We start from the raw sequence: 25,977 nt of genomic DNA on the forward strand, positions 1-25,977 counted from the left end.
AAATGAGACATTTCATTTTAAAGTACCTGACATTCCACATCCTAGATGCTTAATATACACTATTTTCCTTTCCATTTCCCCCTTCATATGCATATATACCCACAACATCAATTTCCTTTGTATGGAAAGCCGATGTTGTTAACTTTATTAGGCTAGATTTTCCATTAAGCATTTATCCTTATTCATTAGCTAGGGGGACTGACACACAAAGATATTAAATTATTTACTAAAGTTTAATGAATGAAATTGAAAACCTTTTTCCCTGCTTAACATGAATATGCCCTTTTCAGTATGCAGAGCTTTGTTGCATTTATTCAGAAGCTACGGCTAAGTGCTTAGCTTGGAACACAGGATTAATGAGCCCAGAGACAGGGTGCCCGTCGCCATGGCAACCAAACTAGCTTTGCCCTATTCCAAGCTCAAAGAACAGATGCAGGATGCTTAACTCTGGCCTGAGGTATATAGCTGGGTGTTCTTTTTCATATATTTGACTCCCCACTGCTGCCTCCAATTACTCCCTAATTCTCTTGAAAAAATGGAAAAGAACACCCTTGCTTCGTTGGGACTCCGCTTTTTCATTGGTACCACCTACCCTCCTTCCTGAATACATTTCTTTCCCCATCAGTGTCTGGAGACCTGGGTACAGAATGGCCCTGCACACAGATTCTAGGTGACCTGAGCAACCACACAGATGACCACCCAACGTCCTGGTCTCTCCCCCTCCGGATCTCGTTGTCTCCAGGGACTTTCCCCTCGTCTTGACCTGGTCTCCCACCCACAGTCATACCTGGACTGAATCACTACCTTCAGGTGATCCGTCTCCAGAACTTACAAATTTCCACCTTTGATTCTCTGACCCTAGCCACCCATCTTCACATCTTTTTTTTTTTTAATTTTTTTTAAATTTATTCATTTTAGAGAGGAGAGAGAGAGAGACAGAGGGGAGGAGCTGGAAGCATCAACTCCCATATGTGCCTTGACCAGGCAAGCCCAGGTGTTTTTTTTTTGAACCGGCGACCTCAGCATTTCCAGGTCGACACTTTATCCACTGCGCCACCACAGGTCAGGCCTATCTTCACATCTTGGTTTCATTAGAACCCCTCTCTGGGTTCACCTTGCTCATCAGATGCACTTACATTTTCTTCCCTCCCTATCCAGCTTAGTACCATTTTTCAGCATTTCAATAACTGTCTTGCCAAAACCTTACTAACTCTTCCGAGCGCCTACCTGCTTCTATGCAGCTGAGAGCTGTGTGGCAGAAATTACACTAAAGGTGAGGTGCCGTCTGCATAAGTCTGGTAGCGCCATAAAGTCAAACGTAAACACTCAAGTGGGTCCTCAGGCCTGCTGGGCAACCCACTATTTCTCTGTGTGACTTATTCCCCCACTCTGTAATAATGACCTCAGACCATTTTCACTCCTCAAGCCTTTAACTCCGTCTCCTCTCTCTTCACTCTCAGATCTCCCCACCTCTTATTTTACATAGACAACACCTTTCAGATGGAAACCTCCTTAAGGGCTCACGACCTCACATACCAACTCCCATCCTCTTGCTTGCCTCCAGCTACGCCAGCACAGGTGTCCTCCTCTTTAGAGCCAACCCCTCCACCTGGTTCTAGCTCTCCCTTCCCAAACTTCTCAGAGTCCTCACACCGTAAAGTATTCTCTCTGTCTTCAGTGTCTGTTCCACTATGGATTTTATCATCTTAAAAAATTGCTCAGGTTATTTTTCTTAAAAGAAAAACACTTCTCAACCCCCTTTCCCTCTTCATCGACCCTCCTGTCTCTTCTTCACAAACACTTTTTAAAGGCTTATTCACCCTCATGGACAACCTCCTTTTTGGTTGTCCATCATACACACACACACCCCCATTCTGATTTCCGTATCCATCACTCAGCTGATTGCTACACTCCCCAAGTTCTCCTATGTCACTTAATCCAATGGAAACACTTTAACTTTCAGTTTATTGGATTTCTCAGTAGCATTTGATACTTCTAATGTTTCTCTCTTTCCTGACATACTCTCTTCACAGGAGAAAAAGAGAGACCATAAACTCAGTTATTTTGCCAGCAATGGTGATGACATTGCTGTGGTCCAATTATACTCTCCTCCCTAGCTCTAGCATTTGTTCTTAATTGAACATCCAGTAAATATTCAACAATCAACAAACAATCTGTCCTATGCACTGGACTACGATGAGAAAACTCTGTTCTCATGAAACGCATAGTTTAGTGAGGGAAGCAAGTAATCAAAGAATGAAACAAATAAAATATTAAGTGCCACAAAGGAAAAGAACCACATACTATATTATATAAAAGTACAGAATAACCTTAGTTTAAAGGAATTCAGGAAGAGTGATCTTTGAAATTGATGTCTGAACTAAGGCCTTAAGGAGGAGGAAAAGTTAGCTCAGGCAAGAGGCAAGGGTAGATCATTCTAGACAGCACTGCACTACATTTGCATTCCCAGCCCATTTCCCCAACTGGACACCTAGAATACTGGCAGCCAGGCCTTGATCTCCAGGAAGAAGCCTGGTAGAGTTTTCTTTGAAGAATCTTACCAGTGTAATACCTGACCTGTGGTGGCGCAGTGGGTGAAGCGTCAACCTGGAATGCTGAGGTCGCCGGTTCAAAACTCCACATGTGGAAGTTGATACTTTCTGCTTCTACACCTCATCTATCTATCTATCTATCTATCTATCTATCTATCTATCTATCTCTATCTATCCTCTCTCTCTAAAAATTAATAAGTAAAATCTAAAAAAATAAAAGATAAAAGTCTACTATGTCAGGGATTCCTCAGATAAAACATCCAGCCACATCCCTGAAAGTGAAGCTAATAGTTAAGCCCACCTTACACCTAGCTTCCAAATCAGCTTCTAGTCACTCAGTCTTAAATATCAGCAGACAACCGAGGCTTGTAAAACATCTAAGGATAGTTTAAATGGAAGACAGAGACAATGAAAAACAATCTGGAGTAAATCTCCCAGAAAGTAAAGCATAAAGATAAAGAAACATAAAATAGAGAAGACAATATAAGGCAATTAGAGCAACAGTCCAGGAGGACATACCTAAATAATATCAATTCAAGGACTAGAGCATACAGAAAACGAAGAAAAGAACTCGTGCAGTAACTCAAGAACATTTACCAGAGTTTATAATAGACATACACATTTTGTGGTTGGAAATACCTCCTCCAATAGATGCAAATGAACTCACCAAAGCAGATCATCATTGGCGTTTCAGAACACCAAAGACAAAATGCAAATGTATACCCCCCCACTCCCCACCTCAGGGGAAGATAATAGGTCTCTTAGAGAGGATACGAAAATAAAATAGCTTCTGATTTTTCAGCAACAGTACTGAAAACAGTCAAACAAGGGAACAATACCTTTATCACTCTGGAGGAAAATTACCATCAATCTGGAATTCTATGCCAGTCAGGGTAGAATCAATGCCCTGTGGGGCTTATGTTGTCCCTTGCACATTTTCTCAGACAGGATGCGCACGGCCTACACAGACCCAGGACATGAAACGGGGACACGCAGAGACCCCAGGTGGGCAGGGGGTGGCACTTCCAGGGTGACAGTGGCTGGAGCAGGTCTGAAGTCTCCAGAGGGACTTTTGCAAGAAAATAAGCGGATAAAATGGACTCTTAAATTAAAATATTTTCAGAGAAGATTAAAACTATTTGCAAAAGGTGGGAGGTTAAAATAGTGATGGTATATAGAAAACTAAAGCCAAAAAAAAGGTTTAAGGGAGAACAAAATGGTGTACAAGGAAGAAAAAAGCCTCACAGTTATAACTATGTTGTGAGAATGGAGGCCTGGAAATAGGTACTCGTATGGGGGCAGGGGCAGGGGCGGGGGTGGGGTGGGGCGGGGGCGGGGGGTGGAGGTGGGGCGGGGGCGGGGGGCGGGGCGGGGTGGGGGCGGGGGGCGGGGCAGGGGCGGGGGGCGGGGGGGGGGCGGGGGCGGGGTGGGGTGGGGGGGGGTGGGGTGGGGGGGGGCGGGGGGGAGGGGGGGGGCGGGGGGGGAGGGGGGGGGCGGGGGGGGAGGGGGGGGGGCGGGGGGGGGCTGGGGGGGGGAAGCAGGAAAGAGAGCTAGGTCTTCACCTCCCATTATGATGAATCATCAGATCATCAGAAAACTGCTCATGTGGTTCCTTATTGTTTTCAATTTTGTGCATAAAGAAATGGTATTTATTTAGCAATATGGAGATAAATATCAAACTCATCAGCTAAAATAAGTGAAAGTGATTGCCTCTGAGGAGGGAGTAATCAAGAACTGCATTTTTCACAATAAACCTTGAATATGGTATCTTCTTAATGTCTTTTCATCAATTTTTATATTTCTTCCACCCTTTTGTTGAATATATTTTTCTAGGTCCTGTAAGTTTCTGTGGTATTCTAAATCTATCTTTTTTTTGCGCTATAATTTCTCACTGCTTGTTTCTGGTATATAGAAATGCAATTGTTTTTTGTATATTGATCTCAAACGCAGTCCCTCTGCTAAACTCAATGACAAATTCTCACCTTTTGCCCTTAGATTTTCTTGTTTGTTTCATACACACACACACACACACACACACACACACACAAAGTGTGTGAAATAATGGCAATGTGGCTCCCAGCGTGCTTTCCAATCTTCATACATTTTACTTATTTTTCTTTTCTTGTTGGATTGGCTGGAACCTCCAGGGTAGAGCTGAAGAGATGTGAGGAGAGCAGCCAACTAGTTTCACTTCTGATTCTAAAGCAGTTGCTTCTTAAATATCACCTTTAAGTAGACCCTCAACTTGACAAAGTATGGCTTAAGGCCGTGGTTCCCAAAGTGGGCTATGATTTTATGTGGAACATTCTCTCCCAGACTGGGTTGCTGCTGCCTGACTGAGTGTAAGAGGTGGTCTCCAAAGGAACTGGAAGTTTACACATTCACAGCAGAATGTTCGGAGAAGATGCTTCCAGAAGCATCAGCGACCAGAAAACAAAGCTTTTTTCCTTATTAAAAAAATTAAGTGAGAGGAGGGGAATCAGAGAGATAGACTCCTACATGTTCCCTGCCCCCTTAACAGAATCTACCCAGCGAGCCCCCTACCCTGCAATGCTCTGTCCATCAGGGGCTGCTGCTCCATTGCTCAGCAACAGAGCTATTTTAGTGCCTGAGGCAGAGGCCACAGAGCCATCCTCAGCGTCCGGGCCAAATTGCTGAAACAATCGAGCCATGGTTGTAGGAGGAGAAGAGAGAGAGAGAGAGAGAGAGAGAGAAGGGGAGGGGAGGGGAGGGGAGGAGGAGGGGTGGAGAAGCAGATGGTTGCTTCTCCTGTGTGCCCTGACCGGGAATGGGACCCGGAACTTCCACACGACACCCAACCCACTACCACTGAGCCAACCAGCCAAGGCCAGATGATGAAGCTTTTTAGAGTCATTCTTTGCTATCTGAGAGAAGAGCGTCAGATGGAGGTCAAGACTATGGTTATTATTTATTGTTATTATTACCTTCCATGCATGGCAAAGGATTTTGCTATCTTTTTGTAGCAATGAATTAATTTATACAGCGATATAAAGTTTCATTGGAATTTAGTAAGTAATTTAGTAAGTAATATCAATTTGAAGACAATATTAACTTCATGTTGTACAGGTGGTACTAACAGTAGGGCAGGTGGGGCAAAAATCCCGAAGTTGTTTTGCAAATGACTAGGATGGTCAGATTTGTGCTATTGCAATGAAACCTAAGGAAAGAAGGAAGGAAAGTGATGGGTGTGAGACAGGTGTCTGTCAAGCAAGTATGTCCAATGACATCTTGTCTTTCTATGTTTGTACCATTAAGACTTTCCTATCATGCTGGTAACTTGTGTCTGTGTCACACCAAGAAGCAGGGGGCAGTCCTTTAAAAGGCACGGTCCCTTTTCCATTGCCATCATGCAGCATTCTGGATTTTTCTGTCTTTCCTGCAGTAACAGATTTTCCTCCAACTGTCACGATTTGCTTCATGCAGAGTAAAGCAAGCAGCTTTTATTTTCCTCTGTCGAAAGGAAATAGGTAGAAATAATATGCTGCTTTTTAGCCAGCTAAACCCAGCCGACTCTCTGTATTCATAGGGAAATGCAGGATTCAAGGAGAGGACATTTTCACTGGGGTAAATAGACCCTCTCCGCTGATGAACACTATTATACTAATACCGAGGGAGACAAAGGCCAGGAGATGGGGGGCAGGAAGTAGAAAGGCCAACAGAAAATTAGCAGACAAAAATTCAGCATAGGACAAAGCAGGCTCTGGAACATTGAAAAAAAAATAGAGAAAAATCCTTTAAGAGAAAATTGCATGCAATTTTTTGGCCTCAATTAGCCTTTTCCACAAAGAGTGCTTTTCCACAAAGAGCCCATTAAATAGCAAATGAAATTACATTGGTTTTCGGTTGCCATGGCATTGGTTTTTCCTCTAAAGGACCTCTCTGATCCTGAGTTTAATGTTAGGCTGACTTATTTTTCTTGTCTGTAGGCTGTCCCAACTCTCTCTGTCCAGCCACGAAGTGATGTATGTGATTTCTCCTCAAAGTACCTACCATATAATCCAAGAGGGAGAAAACGCACCCTTCAGCTATCTCCCCAGAGACTGGGAGGGTAAAACTGACCAACGGCAATGTTTCCTTAACCAGGAACATAACAGTTTCCATTCATTAGATAGCAATCATTCCCATCCGCGCACTCAGGGCTCCTGGGTTCCTTACATCAGCCAGACACCATTTACTGAGAATTTCCAACGGGCCAAGCTCTGCCCAAGACGTTGAAGACATAAAAATGCAAAAGAAAGGATGCAAGATGCTCAGTTTTCTAGAGTTTCCAGACTAGCAGATTCAGCTCCAAACACTTACCTTCTTCTTTTCTCTATCTGTTTATAAAATGGGTAAAAATTTCCTCAATTATCACAATTTTTTTTGAAATATGTGCCACTCTTTAAAAAAAAAAACATTTATTATTCTAGGAGTAAGGATCTAAAATAACATTTACCTTTTCAAGTTGCTTTGCTAGAACTAACTATTAGCTATGACACCAAGTTTGTGATCATTTGAATATTATTTTCCAATATGCATATTAATATATCATTTTTAGAAAAATAAGTTATGCAGTTCATACTCTCCAATTAACTTTTTAAAAAATCTTTCCAGCTTGACCAGCAGTGATGCTGTGGGTAGAGCATCAGACTGGGATAGTGAAGATCCAAGCTTGAAACCCCGATATCACTGGCTTGAACGCGGGCTCATCAGGCTTGAGTGCGGGCTCACCAGCTTGAGTGCGGAGTCACTGACTTGAGCAAGGGGTCATTCGCTCTGCTGTAGCCCCCCAGTCAAGGCACATATGAGAAAGCAATCAATGAACAACTAAGGAGCCGCAATGAAGAATTGATGCTTCTTATCTCTCTCCCTTCCTATCTGTCTGTCCCTCTCTCTGACTCTTTCTCTGTCTCTGTCACACACACATACACAAAATCTTCCCATGTCAGTGAACATTTCTGACAACATCGTTTTTAATGTCTGTATGGTGTGGAGGTAATTCAGCTCACAATTTTTCTATTAGATATGCAAGTATTTTTCAATTTTCAGTACTATAAATGGCTTTCTGAGAAAAAAGAAATCAGACAGTTTTTGAGACTCTAAATATATTTTAAAATAATTAATGCCAATACATACATTTTTAAATTGTGATATATTTTAAATGTATACATTAACCAATCCAACCTTGTAATGCAAAAATATAGAATAAAATACACTGTACTTACACGATTTTGAAGACTTAGAGAATTAGGAAAATGTCTCAGTAGCTAGTATACTACAGATCACGCAACCAAGCACAATTCTGTTACATGATAAATATCTTCTTTGTTTCTTATCAGTTACCTCTTCTTCTTTTTTTTAAATAGAGTTTTGAGAGAGAGACAAAATCAGACAGAAATACTGATCTGTTTTTGTATGTGCTCTGACTGAGGATCGAACCTGCAAATTCTGTGCTTCAGGACGACGCTCTAACCAATCAAGCTATCTAGCCAGGGCACTCATCTGTTATCTCTTTGACTTAATGTATAACCTTGTTTGGTGATAATATCCAAAGTCTGAATTTGAGACCCTACATAATTGAATGCCCTGAGCCAAAAGCTTTCAAATTAGTATCGAATCCCAGAGGTGAAATTTCTGAGTTAAAGAAAGTTTTAAGTTTTTATACTGCCTTCTCTGTCTTATGCATTTATACTCCATTAAGAGCATGTGAAAGCACTTAGCTATGTTTGTCAGCATAAGTATGATCATCCTTTGTATCTTTGTTGATGTAACAAACAACAAAAGTATATAATTGTTCTTTTAATTGACGTTTTACTCAGGGGTAGTCAACCTTTTTATACCGACCGCCCACTTTTGTATCTCTGTTAGTAGTAAAATTTTCTAACCGCCCACCGGTTCCACAGTAATGGTGATTTATAAAGTAGGGAAGTAATTTACTTTATAAAATTTATAAGGCAGAGTTACAGCAAGTTAAAGCATATAATAATAATTACTTACCAAGTACTTTATGTCGAATTTTCACTGTTTGGCAGAATAAATTTTTATAAAACAATTTACTATAGTTAAATCTATCTTTTTATTTATACTTTGGTTGCTCCACTACCACCCACCATGAAAGCTGGAATGCCCACTAGTGGGCAGTAGGGAGCAGGTGGACTACCACTGGTTTTACTGATTACCAATACAGGTAATCACTGTTATCATTATTTATCATTTGTTCCCCCCTGAAATACATGTTCCTATTCTTGGTCCTTTTATTCTCCCCCCCCCCCTTAGTTGTTAACCTCCTTACTTTAAGTTTTAAGATTTCTTTATATATTAAGGATATGAGCCCTTTTTCCTGTATTCTCAAATATTTTTTCTATTTTATGATGACCTTTTAATTTTATGATCTGTTTGCCACACAGACATTGACCACTGTTATTTCACCTAATTGATCTGTCTTTTCCTTATGACATTGGCCTTTGCCGTCATGGTTCTAAAGAGCAAGTGCATCTCTAATGGACTTCCTCGCTCTCGGTGGTTGTTATTAGCCTAACCCTTTTCATCTCTAGCTCATCTCCCTCCGAGGACAGGGATACAGGAGATGGAAAATGACTGTTCTCTGCGAGAGGTGGGTGCTAACGCCTCTGAGGAGCGCAAAGGTGGGCAGCTGTCTGTCCACCTGTGGTTGATGAAGGCATTGCTATAAAGAGTTAACAATTAAACAATATATAATTTATTAACTATCTAAAATTAAAAAGCTTAAAAGTTTACATTCATTCATTAAAACCTAAATAAAAACTACATCTGTAAGTCAATGCGAAAGGGAGTGATGGCTCCATGTGGTCAGGGGGATGAGCTCCAGCTGATGGTGCTCCCCACCCGGATGTCTCTGTGCCAGGCCCTGCCTCCCGGGGGGCCGAAGGTCATCAGCCAGAAATGCTCTCATTTTCGGCTGATAACTTGGCCTCATACATTATTGAGGGGGAAACTCCGTCAGAGTTTTTACTTTAAGCCATCTGTTGAAATTGAAGATGAGGCCTATGGTCTCTGGATTTTATCCTGTCTCAGCTAAGATGTGGACCAATCAAGTTATCCCGGCTCATGCATCTTCAACTGTCTTCTTTCTATAAATTATTTCCTTCAGCAAACAAACTGATCTCCAACTGTAGGTGATACTCTCCTGGGGCCTCTCACCCCCTCAGCAATCATGCTATTCTTATGCTCACTTTTGCAGCCAAGCTTCTTCTAGCATTTATTAACATAAGCCATCTCTAGTTTCTAAACCCCCCCCCCATTTACACCTTATATCATTCCATTCTGGCTTTAATACCCACCATTTCACCAAAACTATTTTTGTAAGTGATAACTGTCACTTAATCTAATGAACATCTAGTTAAACCTCTCTGTAACTAGCAATAGAGCTGACCACTCTCTCCGTCTTGAACTTCCTCTTTCTTTTTCTTTAAAGATTATTTTTTCCTCCATTACAGTATATAATTTCTTTTAAATTTCTTGATTTGAGAGAGAGAGAGGAAAGGAGAGAGAGAACAAAACATCAATATGTTCTTCCACTTGGTTATGTATTGATTGGTTGTTTTTCGTATGTGCCCTGACTGGGGATTAAACCTGCAACCTTGTTGTATCAGAACAACTCTCTAACTAGCTGAGCTACCCAGCCTGAGAAAACAGCCTCTTACTTAGTCCCTGTGATATAAAAAGTATTCTTGGACTTTTTTCAATTTCACTTATTAATCCCTTTCACTTTCATTTCTCGGCTCCTCTCCATTCTGTTAACATTTAAATGTAAGAATTTATCAGGCTCTGGTCCTAGGTTCTCCTTTGCCTCTCTACACTGTTTACTTCAGTGATTTCATTGATTTCCTTAGCTTCAAATGTAACTTATCAGCCAACAGTTCCTAAATTTACAACTTTAGTCCAGAGCTCTTTTCTGAAAGAGGTAAAAATTGATTGATTTAATTTATCAAAATTAAGTACTTTTATTCTTTTAAAGATACTGTTAGGAAAATGAAAAGTCACAAAATAAATGTAACTATTTGCAAACCAATATCGGAAAAAGAGCTTGTGTCCAAAGTGTAAACTCTCACAAGTCAATACTGAGGAAATAAATGACTATTAGAAAAAAGAATTAAAGATATGAACAAATATTTCACCAAAGTAAATATATAGCTAGCAAATAAATACAAGAAAACACATTCAATATCTTTGATCATTAGAGAAATTCAAATTCACATTAGAGAAATTAAATCATAATGAGATACTGTTATATACCTATTAGAATGACTAAAATACATTTTTTTTTAAATCTGACTTTACCAAGTTCTGGAAAGGAGGGAGAGCAACTGGAACTCATCTATTGCTGGTGGGGATAAAAAATGGTAATCCCCTAAGCCAATTTGGAGAACAGTTTGGCAGTTTTTTAAAAACTCACCATATAACCCATCATCTGACTCCTAGGTGTTTACCCAGAAGAAATGAACATGTCTACATAAGAACCCGGATGCAAATGTACTCTTTTTTTTTTTTTTTTCTACAGAATTGCCCCAAATGAGAAGCAATACAAATACCTCTCTAATGGAAAGTGACTAAACTGTGTTACATCTGTACCAGAAATTCTACTCAGCAATAAAAGGTCTAATTTACTGGTCGGTGCAACCACATGGATGAATATCGAATGCATTATGCTAACTGAGAAACAAGACTCAAAAGGCTACATGCTGTATAATTTAATTTATATGCCATCCTGAAAAAGAAACAAAAAACTATAGAAACAGAAAATGGAGCAGTGGTAGCTGGGTGTGGGGGTAAGTCGGAAGCATCAGGGAATTTTTTGAGATATTTGTGGTGATGGTTTCATGACTATACGTTTTTCAAAAACAGTCTTGTAAATTTGACTTTAAAAACAAACAATATAAATGTCTTTCTCATATACATAGCTTCTTCTTCTAGTTTCCCCATCTTAAGAAAATGACATTTCTGTCCACCCATTTTCTGAAGCCAGACACCTACAATTATCCTTGCAACTTCCTTTTTCTTCACCACACCCCCAGCCCCTTTCTAATCCTCTTCAAATCACATCAATTCTGCTTCTACAACAAATGGCAAACCCACCTTCTAATCTTCCTTTGCCTTTAGTGTTACTCACCATCCCTTCCCAACTACACTATTGCAACAGCTTCTCTGATGATCTCCCAGCTTCTGTTCTTGGCCAGCTCCAAGCTGATTTATGTGTAACTTCAGAATGATGGTTTCAAATGAAAATTAAACCATGTCATTTTCTTACTTAAAACTTTTCAGTGGCTTCATTTCTAAACCCAATACTCTGGCCTCCAGCAGGTCGCTATGCTCTAACACAGGGGTCTCAAACTCGCGGCCCGCCGAACACTTTTGTGAGGCCCACAGACTAATCCACAAAGTTCAAAATATTTTGGATAAAATTAAGTAAGCCTAGGGGCCTACTTGTATTTTTCATTTCTCTAGCATCCTAGCTAGATATTAGCTTAGTTAACAGCAGTTGTGATGCAAACTACAGTTTCTGGTCGTTTTGTGACACTGAGTAAACTGCATGTACGATTGTGCTTGTTGTACTGATTTTTTTTTTGTTTTCAACTGCAGTGAGAAAAGTGTTGCATAACAGTTGCCTTTTGTAGACCTAGTGCGGTCCGCCGAACGGCTGTGATCTTGCTCTGCGGCCCACATGCTGAGTTGAGTTTGAGACCCCTGCTCTAATACATCCAGTGTCATCTTGGGGTACTCCCTCTCTCCTCTTGTCCTCCCACCCCAGGGGACAACCATGAGACTCTGGCCTCACTGGTCTTCCTCCATTTGTCCCGTATTCCAAGTGTTTGGCTCTCCTACCAACTTTGCACATGCTATTTTCTACATCTAGACTCTTCTTCTTCTTGAATCCTTTTTTCAAAATGGCTAGTTACTTCTCATTATAAAGATTCAGCTTACAGCCTGACCAGGCAGTGGCACAGTGGATAGAGCGTTAGCCTGGGATAATGAGGACACAGTTTCAAAACCTTGAAGTCGCTGGCTTGTGCGTGGGCTCATCTGGCTTGAGTGTGGGCTCACCAGCTTGAGCAGGGGGGTGCTTGCTGGCTTGAGTGTGGGATCATAGACATGACCCTATGGTCACTGGCTTGATCCCAAACATCATTGGCTTGAAGCCCAAGGCCGCTGGCTTGAGCAAGGGGGTCATTGGCTCAGCTAGGCTCCCCCCCAGTGAAGGCACATATGAGAAAGCAATCAATGAACAACTGAGGTGCCACAATATAAGTTGATGCTTCATATCTCTCTCCCGTCCTATCTTTCTGTCTCCTCTTTCTCTTGCTTAAAAAAAAAAAAGTTCAGCTTACATAGCGTATCTTTAGAAAAGTCTTATACATTTTGTAATAGTTTATGCATGGCGTTCTCTTTCATAGATCCTTGTTTTGTTCCTTTCCCAATTTATAATTATATAGATAGATAGAAAGATAGATATTTTTTTTAAGTAAGAAGGGAAGATAGTGAGGTAGACTCTTGCATGTGCCCCAACCAAGATCCACCTGGCAACCTCATCAAGGCATGATGCTCGAATATCAAGTAAATTTTAGTGCCTGAGGCCATTGTGCTCCAATGGAGCTATCCTCAGTGTCCAGGGCCATGCTGAAACCAATCAAGCTACTGGCTGCCGGAGGGAAAGAGGGAGAGAAGGGGGAGAGGAAGGGAAGGGAGAAACAGATGGTCACCTCTCCTTTGTGCCTTGACCAGGAATACCAGGAATCGAACCTGGGATGTCCATACTCTGGGCTGACGCTCTATCCACTAAATTGACAGCCAGGCCCGTAATTTTAAATTAATGAATTTATTTTATCTACTAGAATATAAGCTCCTTGAAGGCTGAAATTATTTTCTTTTTTTCACTTACCTAGCACATTACCTGACACATCATAGAAGCTAAATAAATTAACAAGTCTCCTACAATTAAAATAATAAGAAGATTACAATGAGATTATCATCAAATTATGTGGACCAACATATCTATATCTATGTATCTATCTATCTACCTATCTATCTATCTATCTATAAAATTTTTAGGTCCCCCTGAATTAGGTTTAATGCATGAAGATTCCTACTACACAGTCTTTGAGATAAGTAAGGATCACTAGGTTTCAAAGCCAAGAGTGTGCAAATAGATGACAACGTCAGCCACCCAGAAAGGCTTACCTCTCCAAACCAGTTGCTTGGCACAGAGAATGGAGCTTGGAGTTGTACAGAAGTGTAAAGCCGTGTGCCCACTTAAGGAGTAGCTATTGAGCTTTGCTCCACGGTCACAAAGGATCTTAACGCAATCCAAGTTGGCCATTTCACAAGCCACATGGAGAGGAGTTTTCCCGTTGGGTCGACAGTTGATTGTAGCATTGTGGTCCAGTAGCACCAGAAGACATTCCACATGACCAAACAAGACAGAGAGATGCAGGCCTGTTGCCCAAGAAGACTTTAATTTATAACTAGGCAACCAATAACCTGCAAAAGAAAGGGAAAGGAAGTTTAGCCTCTCAGCCTAGGCTTTCTCCATGTTTCATGAGGATTTTACTGAGCATTTTACTTTCGTCACATTTATAAAATTGAGGGGAGGCCTGATTCCGAAGTTGTACACTAGTAGCTGATGGGTCTACAAATGTTAAGTATCATATTTGGATATACTAAATGAGACAGGCGCTATGAGTTCTTACTGTCTCTACTACTCTCTTTTTAAAAAATAATTTTCAATGGATTTGAGAGAGAGAAGCATCAACTTGTTCTACTTAATTGTATACTCATTGTTTGCTTCTCATTTGTGCCCTGACCAGGGATCGAACCTGCAACCTTGGTGTACCAGGATAACATTTATCCACTGAGCCACCTGGTCAGGGCCTCCACTAATCTCTATTATCTTGTTCTTTTATTTATTTTACCTTCCTGGCTCTCCCAGGCACTTGAATTAGAGATCTTCCTGTGTGATTGAGTTTTATTTTATATGAAGAGTTACAAGAGACTCATATTTAAAATTTTTTTTAAATCCCAGTCATTGTCTTGAATGATGCCAAAGCTGTTAGTTACAAGCTTGTAATTTTTATTCATCACAGTTCTTTTCCTTGTACTTGTTGCTATTGTTGTGGACCTGGGGTGTGATTTTATTTGCCTGTTTGTTGGTTTACACAAAACCTTTTTCCAAAAAAGAATTTAAGGCAACTCACAAATTTTATGCTAAATTTGTTATAGTCTAGAAAGCAAGGGCAAAAAAATAAAGTAGAAAAATTTAAAAGGACCAACAATAAGGTAGGTATACAAAATACACACCTTGTATTGCAAGTTCGCCTCTGAGCTTCCTAGTAGACAATAAACAGGAAAGCATATGCTATGCAATTAACTATGATCACAGACGATATGGAGATTAACTGGTCAGGAAAAACATAGTTGTTCTTGTAACTGAGATCTTAGATAAATTGTTCCCATTAGTTGTTGGAAATATCCTCTTTTTTTCTTTCTCTTTCTCTCCTTTCCCTCTGACCTCTGACTTCTAGACAGTAGGCTAGTCCTTTGTATCCAAGTCCAATGACTGCCATATATGACAAGCGATAACAAAAATAACTCTATAAACCTTCTTTTACCATCAATACCTGGGGCCATGGCATTAAGCTCACTATGAGTGGGAAATGGAAAATAGGTACCAAAAGGTGAAATACTGATGGCGAGATGAAGATGCAGAGATAGCTCAACAGTATAGTGCAAGAACGTGCACTACAACATTCACTACACTGTAGCATTGTTCTTTTTTTTTTTTAAGATTTTTTTTTTTATTCATTATAGAGAGGAGAGAGAGAGAGAGAGAGAAGGGGGGAGGAGCAGGAAGCATCAACTCCCATATGTGCCTTGACTAGGCAAGCCCAGGGTTTTGAACCAGCAACCTCAGCATTTCCAGGTTGACGCTTTACCCACTGCGCCACCACAGGTCAGGCTGTAGCATTGTTCTTAATGGCTAAGGATTGCAAAACACCTCAAGTGTCATCAGTAAAAGGCTGTGCAAATAAATTGTGGTAACTCCACACAATCCAATAGTATAGAGCTATTATAAAGAAGATGAAAATTCTATGTATACTGATATGAAAAATTTCTCTCTCTCTCTCTCTTTTTTTTAATTAAGTGAGAGGCAGGGGACAGAGAGACAGACTCCGGCATGCACTCCAACCAGAGTCTACCCAGCAAGACCCCCTACTGGGTGACATTCTGCCTATCTGGGGCTGCTGCTCTGTTGCTCAGCAACTGAGCTATTTTAGTGCCAGAGGTAAGGTCATGGAGCCATCCTCAGCACCCGGGACCAACTTGCTCAAACCATTCAAGGCATGTCTGCGGGAAGGGAAAAGAGAGAAAGAAAGAAGGAAGAGGGGGAGGGGTGGAGAAGCAAATGGTCATTTCTCCTGTGTGTTCTGACTGGGAATTGAACCTGGAACTTACACACACCAGGCTGACACTCTATCACTGAGTCTACAGGCCAGGGCAAGAAAAATCTCAAGATTTAATTTTGAGGAAGAGAAGCTGAACAGTGTGCATACTATGCTATCATATGTAAATATATTTATAAACACCTAGAACGAGAGACTGATTACAGTGGTGGTCTCTAAAAAATAGATGTTGGGGGCAAGGCCATAAATTTACTTGTCCTTGAATGTCCCCTTTGAGCTTTTTAATGTAGTAGCTTGTGCATATATTATTATTTATAAAAATAAGTAAAATTAAAATGAGCTATTGTTCCCTTGTCCAGAGGGGGAAAATAATTTAGTTAAAGAGGCCATTGGTAGGGTCATGTGCTATATTCAGCTATCCTGAGGGAATGAAATGAGCCAAAATTGAAGTTTATTTTTATACAGCCCAATTTCTAACTTACACATACACATACACACACTTTAATCCCTTTCATCCCATCAGAATTCTAGGACTATTTTGTTTTCTCTTCTTCCCAACCCTCCCATTATCTAAATCTGCTCTTTAAAAAAAATCCAAAGTTAATTCACACTAAGGTCTAACAAACTGAAGATGGTGTGAACCTCTTAGGATTATCTGAATTTATGTAGAAATCTGTACTCAACAATAGAATTAAACTTTAAGATACTAATTTGAGATTATAGACGCTTAGAAGGGAATGTATTGATGACAAGGACTTTTCCTGGCAGTGACAAATAGTATCACAGGTAGAGTACCAACCCCGTGCCTGTAAGGTGTCCGTGTGTGTGTGTAAAATAATATGCATGCATTATATATGTACATATCTATTAACACATCTTTATATAACTATCTGCATTGCATCTGTGTTCTAAACAGAGTTGTTAAGCTATATGGTATGCAAACTATCATACTTTGAGAGTGAATGTATCACATTTAACATTAATATTCAATCAGTCATTTTATTTTATTTCATTTTTTAAAAATTTATTGATTGATTTTAGAGAGAGAGAAGGATAAACAGAAAATAGATGTGTTCCCACAGGCGCCCCGACCAGAGATGGAACCCATCACCTCCGCATATGGGGATGACGCTCCAGTAAACCGAGGATCTGGGCAGGGTTCAGTCATTTTACTACTCCAACTTCCTCAACAAGCAGTTTACAAAGGCAATCTCTTCTAACTGTCTTGGAAAGAAGCTGGTTCCAGGTCTGAAACCCAGGGTGTGCTTTGCCTACCAATTAGCAGCAAAGATTAGACAGCTGTAAGCAGCCACTGATTGGAAACTCACGCCTGCTTCTGCAATGGGGAGGAAAGCGGTCTCAGAAAGAAAGCAGCAGAGAGCTGATTAAGAAAACACCATTTTGATGTAAAAATCAAAGACACACAGAGTGTTACCGCTGGAGGGAAGATTATCCAGTCCAAGTCTTTCATTTTCCAGATGAGAAAACTGCCACTTTTCCAGCCTGCTGGAGCCGTGAGTCTCCCGCCTCAGTCCAGGCTGATGGACTCGGGGCATCTGTGCTGCAGGGTCGCCACCTACCATTGTCTTTGTGGATCCAGAGTAGGGTTAGTGCCACACCTGCCTCTCCATGCATGAGGAAGGGAAGAAGATTCCAGATGTGTCTGTACTAGGTCACATCTCCGATACAGAGATGCGTTTGCTTGTTGAATTCTTTTTTTTGTATTTTTCTGAAGCTGGAAACGGGGAGAGACAGTCAGACAGACTCCCGCATGCGCCCGACCGGGATCCACCCGGCACGCCCACCAGGGGCGACGCTCTGCCCACCAGGGGGCGATGCTCTGCCCCTCCGGGGCGTCGCTCTGCCGCGACCAGAGCCATTCTAGTGCCTGGAGCAGAGGCCAAGGAGCCATCCCCAGCGCCCGAGCCATCTTTGCTCCAATGGAGCCTCGGCTGTGGGAGGGGAAGAGAGAGACAGAGAGGAAGGAGAGGGGGAGGGGTGGAGAAGCAGATGGGCGCTTCTCCTGTGTGCCCTGGCCGGGAATCGAACCCTGGACTTCTGCACGCCAGGCCGACGCTCTACCACTGAGCCAACCAGCCAGGGCCTGCTTGTTGAATTCTTTTCTTCCTCCTAAATTCCCAATGGCACCTAGAGAGTCTGTCTTCCCATTTATTACAGAATTATTATTATTCAGTTGTCTTTGGCCTCTCAGTCAGTTTCACCTTCGTCTCCTATAATAATTAGCGGGTAACTGGGGCAGGAACAGCGTTAGGCCCTGGAGTCAGCCAGCTCTCTGCGTGGGACTGTGCACCTCTCCTGGATGTGAATGCACGTAGGTGGGTTCAGTGAGGTTCCTTCACGGGTGCCCCTAGGTCACTGAGTGGACACAGAGGAAGAGGAGGGACTGGTGGAGACCATCAGGGTCTGCTGAAGTGCACAGTGGAGCTGGGTTGCAGAACTTTGGTGTGAAGGAACGGGACTCTGCATAATTCAACTCTGAGCACAGCAGGAAGCCTGCTGCAGAGACAGGAGCAGCCCTGACCAAGAGGCCACCCACATACAATCATCACCTTATCAGGGGCTGCGGCCTCAGGTCACTGAGAACCAAGCGTGGAAATGACTAAGCGTCCTTCCCACCATGCCTACCCTCACGCAGGACCAAACCAGAGGCACAGCTGTCTTCCAAAAACCAGTCACGCAGCAGTTACTGACATCCTGTGTCCATCCTCATGTGTCAAGAGATCAGAATTTATCCTCCCAAATACAATCACTAACAGTCACAGCTTGCCAGAAAGGTGGTTAATCAGGCAGGTTTGTTTTTTCCTCTCTCTCTTGTTTCTACAGAAGAATTGTCCCGTGGCTTCGGAACCTACCATGTGACTTATTTTTAGCATTTGTCTTTGAAAGGGTCCCTCCCCCTCAGCTCACCACTGTAGACGCCCAGCTGCCATTTGATTATGGCTCAGGGATGGAGCATAACCGGAGCCCAGAGCCCTTGAGGGGGTGAGAGAAGAAGCTGCTGGGACCTGCCCCTGAATGTCACCCACTCACACTACGGCCTCAGGCCTACAGTATCTGAGCAGCGATAGGTTCTTGTGGCAGACCTCCGCTTGAGCAAACAGCTTAAATGAGGGAAAGAGAACACATTTTCTGTCCTCCTGTGTAAATATCCCAAAGAGAACTCTCAAATCCAAGCCATGTCCCTGTGGATTAGAGTATCTAACCACTTTTTACCTCCCCCAGAGGTAATCATGACACACATTATCTGTCCATATAATTTCCCCTTCCTAACATCAAAGGCTATCAGCGTGCACAAGATTTAGATAGGGTTTTGACAAAGCCTCCACTTTACCAATCTGATAATATCTTGTGGGGATTAAGTAGCATAAAGTACCCATGTTTGTGTAACTGGTTGACAGGTCAACCCAAACTCTGGTCTCTCCACATTCATTAAGAAGGCAACATTCAGTTCACTTCCAAGCCATATCACCTGTAGGTGAAAGTTCTAAAGGAATTTTAAAATTTGACCCCTACAAAAATATGAAGACTAAGTCTGTGTATATTTAATTTAAATTGAAAACCAAAGAAAGGTGCTTGGATAACTGAATAGAAGGCCCCCTGGCTCAAGAAATCTGGCAAGGAGTAAAGTATTTGGGGCATCTTTGGGAAGAAGAATTAATGCTCCAGTATTTGGGGAATGTACTTATCTGGTAAACCTTCAGCTAAGCCCGGGCTCTGCCACAGTTACCAGCGCTAATGCTATCTGAGTCCAAAGAACCCACAGCTGAGAAGCCTCTGTTGTTACAGCCAAAGGTTATGCACATTGCTTGTGGCCGGATTAGCAGACATTTGCTTTGACTATGTCCATGTATTTACACAGTCCTGAAGGATTATAGACCGCAGCACAATTCTTGGCTATTTGTTAATAGCTGATATTTTCAGGATAAATCTCAGAGTTTTTCCCAGAGAGAGAGAGAGAGAGAGAGAGAGAGAGAGAGAGAGGGAGGGAGGAAAAAAAATAAGCTTGACATGTAAAATTTAAAATAAAAAAGTTTGAACATCAAGGAATGGAAAGGAGCCCTAAAATGGTCACAGGAAAGCAGTAGAGCAAATTTCTGACAAAGGGAAAAATTAGGTGGAACAGATTATTCATTAAGAGAGTGAAAACAAGAGCTTTTAAGGTATTTGGATGGGAGTTGCTACTTGGAAAAGTAGATAGAGTACCTGCCAGAAAGTTTTCCAGTGAAATCATTCATTGGCTATTTTAATAAAAAATATGACTACTGGCCCTGGCCGGTTGGCTCAGTGGTAGAGAGTCGACCAGGATTGTGGATGTCCCGGGTTGAATTTCCGGCCAGGGCACACAGGAGAAGCACCCATCTGCTTCTCCACCCCTCCCCCACTCACCTCTCTCTCTCTCTCTCTCTCTCTCTCTCTCTCTCTCTTCTCCTCTCCTCTCCTCCTGAAGCCAAGACTCAACTAGAGCAAGTTGGCTCTGGGCACTGAGGATGGCTCTATGGCCTTGCCTCAGGCGCTAAAAATGGCTCCAGCTGCAATGGAGCAACATCCCAGAAGGGCAGAGCATCGGCCCCTAGTGGGCTTGCCTTGTCAGGGTGCATGCGGGAGTCTGTCTCTGCCTACCCTCCTCTCACTAAGAGGAATACATATATGACTACTGACCACAGAACCTGTGGCTGTGGGCCGTAAACAAAATACTTCACGTGCATTTCACTGAGTCATAGAGGGACTCTGAGTAAACTTGCTGACTGGGGAATTTCATCCCAAAGAGATAAGCATGATATTCTGCCTGGCTCATTAATAAGTCATGATTCATACATCTGAAGGAGAATTGAGACGCATAGTTGGAAAAACCTTTGGGAACAGTTTTATGAGTGTTTATGTTTCCAGTATTCTGATAACCAATCTAGACAGCTTTGAGTTTTCTTAGAGACTCTGCTCTCATTCTAAATACTGCGTTGTTGGCACATAATAAACTTGATGTCATTGACATCCCGGCACTATTCTGCTATTCATTGTATTCAGTAGTTTAAAAGTTGTACATGTGTTTAACTTTTCTCCTCATCATTCCCATCTTAAAGTGATTGTCTGGGAGACGTAAATTTGCTTACTTGTTTTTGTTTCTAAGACCCAAATCTCTGCCATTCCTTAGGAGATATGTCACACGCCAACCAAAATATTTTCAATGTTTGCTTTACAAAGTGTGAGGGAAGTTTTTGAAATAAATAAAACATGATGTTATCTGAAGATTTGATCACGAAGTTTAAAATAATTTGGGAAAATAAAAGGAGATCTAAGTTTAAGAATCAAAATTAGGTGCTGGGGCTAGGCAGGACCCACAGTTTGAACCCGAGCCGACTTCTAAATCTGTGTTCTATCACACTGGCAAAGCAGATGCTCATGAGATGCGGGAGCAGAAGCGGATTTTCAGATGCTTTGTTCTACCCTTCCTCACAAAACCCACAATTTATACTTGCTGAGGAGGTCAACTTTTGATTACGGGTGTACCAATTAGATTCTGGATTTGAGGGAGAAATGTTTAGATCCCAAGTTGATTTATTTGCCAAAAGAATTCTGGAAAGTATAAACTAACTTTCGTACTGGCAGGACATACTACCGTTAGGGGCAAAAGGTGGTCACTCGAAGAAATCCTGGGAAAAGTGCTGTGATGTGTTCTAAAAGAAATAAAAATTATTTTTCTCAGGAAAGTCAAATATTGAATATTGATTACTTATTAATTACACAAGCAAATTTAAAGGTTTTAGACATTGTCTTGCTTATTAAGTCAAAAATAACTGAAACCTGAAGGAAGATTCTCGTACTTTAAAAGTAAACAAGTGGTGTTCTGTTTCCACATGTAGATGCTGGTTACATAGGTTGGTTCATTTTGTGAAAATCAATCAAGCTGCACACTTATGATTTGTACACATTTTTGTGTAGAGGTTTTCAAAGGTGCTTTTAAAAATGAAGAAATGAGCCCTGGCTGGCTGGCTTAGTGGTAGAGCATCAGCCCAGCGTGTGGAAATCCCAGGTTCAATTTCTGGCCAGGGCACACAGGAGAAGCGCCCATCTGCTTCTCCACCCCTCCCCCTCTCCTTCCTCTCTGTCTCTCTCTTCCCCTCCCACAGCCAAGGCTCCATTGGAGTGAAGTTGGCCTGGGTGCTGAGGATGGCTCCATGGCCTTTACTTCAGGAGCTAGAATGGCTCCGGTTGCAATAGAGCAACTGCCCAGATGGGCAGAGCATCGCCCCCTAGTGGGCATGCCAGGTGGATCCCGGTCCAGCACAGGCAGGAGTCTCTCTGTCTCCCTACCTCTCACTTCAGAAAAATACAAAAAAAAAAAGAAAAAGAAAAAGAAATTATCCATAACAATTTAAGGTCCAAGAAGTCTGCTGTGATTTAATAAAGTCCCACAAAATTTAATCCAACCACATACCCCTCAAGGCCACACACACAAAAAGGTCTCCTTCCTTAGCATTACTCAGATAATAACTAACTCACACTAACCAGCTACCTACCCTAACTAACCAGTGTGGCCTGGTCAGCTGTTCCCGGAAAATTCCTCTGTGCCTTTAAGAAATTGATACAACTACTTAGGTCTTTTTTGCTTGGCTAGTAACTAGGATTCTATTTATCACTTCCATCCTGACCGAAATATTAAAAGATCTGATAATTAGACTAGAACACATGTGAAAAAGTTTGAGAAAACTTGGAAGAAAGGTGAGGCTTTAACTCAGGTTTCATATTGAAGAGACAGATTCTTATACTTATGTTCATATTAAACAGAGAGCGTATTTCTCTCTATACACGCATGCCCACAGACACACACAGTTTCCTGCATCAACCCTGCAGATATGTCCATAAATCCTGTTATTCTGTGCACACATCCACCTGGCATGCCTAGGAATGAACTGCCCCTTTCCCTTCCCACAGGGTGTAATTTGCTTTCTCTCTAAATGAAAGGCACATCCCATAGTCCTAATACTATGAAAACATCTATTAGCATGAATAAAAATTGAGCTCTACGAGGATCATAGGAGTCGGCTCATATTGACAGAACTTCCCTGGAGCTTGCCTCTAAAACTTCCTTTCTCACAACCTCATAACCTTCTTAGCGTGCTCAGGAGATAAGAAAAGGCAGTTTTCACAACTCACGGTCAAACTAATTACCTAGTACCTTGGGCTTAACTTATTTTACATTGGGCACCAATATAAGTTACAAAAAAATTCAAACCTTAAAAGAGCAGTTAGCATGCAGACCATCTTTTACTGAACAAATCCACGCTATGGAAGTAACCTAACTATATAGTATCTACTCTTACTTTTTTAACAGAATCTCCTGTCAACTACTTTTTAAAAAACAGACCTCTTTATCTTCCAGCCGAAATAGCAATGTTAATTTATTATAAAGCTTTCAAGTAAAAATCATAAACAGGGGAACTGGCCTCAAGCATTTTGTCCTTCGAACTCACAGAGTATAGTAAATTAATGTAGAAATGTATGTTCTTAGCACTAGTTGCTGAAAATGGATGGTGCCAATGAGATATATATGAATGGAAAGTAGTTTAAACATGAAAAAAAGAATTAATGTCTCTCTCTCCCTAATGCCACACACGAGAACTTCTCATCTATTTTGTTTAAACAGAAGTGATGTTGAACACGGTGTTTGTTTGCAGTCCGCGGCCAGATGGCCTCGCTACTCAAGTTCCCCCGTTAACTGGCTGATTTGGGAAATCAGAATCTATAGTACTCTTCTCATTTATGTCTGATTCATTAAGTGTGTGTTTCAGAAAGTCCCTTGATTAAAAAAAAAAAAGATTGGTTCTGATTTTTTGTTATTTTTTAGTTCTTCCTTAAAGTAGATAATCTGTGTTAAGTGCATCTATAATTTTGATCTGTAATTCAAGAGAGAAAAGTTAACTTTTTCTTTTTCTCTGGTTTCACCTTTCTTGCCTAAACTGAAAACTAATTAAAATGATGAGGGCCATCCAGGTGCATCAAAGCACAGCCTTACCCATTCATTAACTCTCCAAATGGGGGCAAAAATCCTCCTGTTGCTGCAGATGGACAGAGATAATATATCTTTAAGTGGCTGTGTTAACAGAGAGTTATCTTCCTGTCCCCAAGCCAGTCATACCATCTGGATTAGATCTGAGCTGTCTGTTTAGCCATGATCTAGACATGTTTTCTTTATTCTATATCTTCATAGGCAGAATAAACGTAGCAAAGAGAAAGTACACTACTAAATGTGATTGGCTAGGATTTCAAATTCCAAGGACAGGAACAGAGAAAGAAAAAAGAAGAGAGAGGAAAAGAATAGAAAAAAATATATACATGTATATATCAAGCCATGTTGCAGTCAAAGAAAAAAAGATTAAATGAGAAATATTTTTAAAATATAGACTTAGAGACACATAGAGCTACTGATTTAGAATGAGTGACTGATGCTGTGAGTTAAAAAAAAAAATCAATTTTCTATCGATTATACCAATCACACCTATAATTTTTACCTTGTTTATAAGATGCCAAAACCATATTCTCATCTTCCACTTCAAAAACTGTGTCCACATCTATTTGCCTTTGGATTAAAATGGCCTTCAGTTTCCCAAAGTCATTTGACTTCAGAGCCTCGAGGAAATTTCTCTTAACTAACTTGGCAGCTGCAGATTTAGTGACGGGGGCAGCGGTGTCGTCCATCCTTCCTCTTCCTCCGAAAGCTTTGTTGTGATTTATCAGGAGAGCGCACCAGGCAAACGGGCACATGCTGGGGAGCTCACAAACTGGCGGCTAATTTTATCCCAAAGTTATGCTGATCCGTTCTATTTATATAGGGATCATTTCAAACTTCAAAATATCCTCCTTGGCTGTCACTGCATTTTCAAGTCTGTAAAACTGGCTCTAGACGAACTGATTCATTGAATAATATACCGTGCCGATGTGAAGGAAAACCCTCACAATACACTTCAGAGAATGAAATGCCGCTGCTATATGATCAAAGTCATCATGTAAGATTTAAAAGCTCTTAATGCTTCTTTTTCCCTCAGTAAAAACATCTGGTGCCCAACTGGAGACCCAGCGTCTTGCTCTGTTTAACCAATAGCCCCAAATAAAAATGTGGGACAGTTGCCGATCCATGTGCTTCTGATTTTGTAATGTAAAATCTGCAGAATCAAGCGTGGTCACACATGTTTGAAAAAAAAAAGAAGGTTTTCAAATGACCTAGACTTGAAAAATGTCAATGTCATGAAAGGAAACGGGGTGGGATGATGGTGGCAGGGGACTGTTTTAGGTAAAGATGGACAAAACAGCTAAATTCAGTGAGTGAACAAACTTTATTTAATCACGAATTTTTAAAATCAGTTAGAAAAGACCATATTGGAACAACTGTGAACATATAAACATGGAGTAGAAATTACTTGATACTATGAAAGTATTGTTCATTTTTAAAGGTATGGTAAACATACCTGGTTACGTATAATAATACTGTTATTCTTAACTGATACATCAGGAATAAGTCCTCATGATGTATAAAACATCTTTACAAATAGTTCAGAAATGTAAAAATAAATGTGTATATATATACACACATGTATACATATATGAGTGTATGTGTGTATTTGTGTGTGTATGTGTGTATAAATAAAGAAGAGAGAAAAAAATTTGATAAAAAGTTTAAAGTTAAAAAATCCAATGAAGCATCATATTATTCTTTTAACTTTTCTCTAAGTTTGAAATTAAAAATTAGAAAAATTATGATAAGTATTAATTTAAATGAAAAAAATTGTATTTTATATATCGTTGGTGACAGTCAAAACTGGTGCAAACTTTCTGCAGTTTTAATTAGCAACATAAATTTTTTAAAAATTTAAATGATAGTATTTACTTTTTAGAATTCACCTAAGGAGGTAAACCGGAATGCCAATTGTAACACAATTGAACTTATTTCATTTCTGTGTAACATAATTACAAGAAAG

The 25,977-nt window shown here is 40.9% G+C and overlaps 1 protein-coding gene across 1 annotated transcript in view; it reads right to left on the reverse strand.

The window, feature by feature from the left end:
• ASB4 (ankyrin repeat and SOCS box containing 4) overlaps positions 1 to 24,749 on the reverse strand; it is a 60,940-nt gene extending 36,191 nt beyond the window's left edge. Inside the window, exons 1-2 of the mRNA XM_066354207.1 lie at positions 24,514 to 24,749; positions 13,767 to 14,066 (exon numbers count right to left, since the gene is read on the reverse strand). Of these exons, the coding sequence (XP_066210304.1) occupies positions 13,767 to 14,066; positions 24,514 to 24,700 (487 nt within the window). The 5' untranslated portion in view covers positions 24,701 to 24,749. The remainder of the gene's footprint in view (positions 1 to 13,766; positions 14,067 to 24,513) is intronic.
• Positions 24,750 to 25,977: the final 1,228 nt, after the last annotated feature.

This window comes from Saccopteryx leptura, chromosome 12 (genome assembly GCF_036850995.1).
Source record: "Saccopteryx leptura isolate mSacLep1 chromosome 12, mSacLep1_pri_phased_curated, whole genome shotgun sequence".
Taxonomy (NCBI): domain Eukaryota; kingdom Metazoa; phylum Chordata; class Mammalia; order Chiroptera; family Emballonuridae; genus Saccopteryx; species Saccopteryx leptura.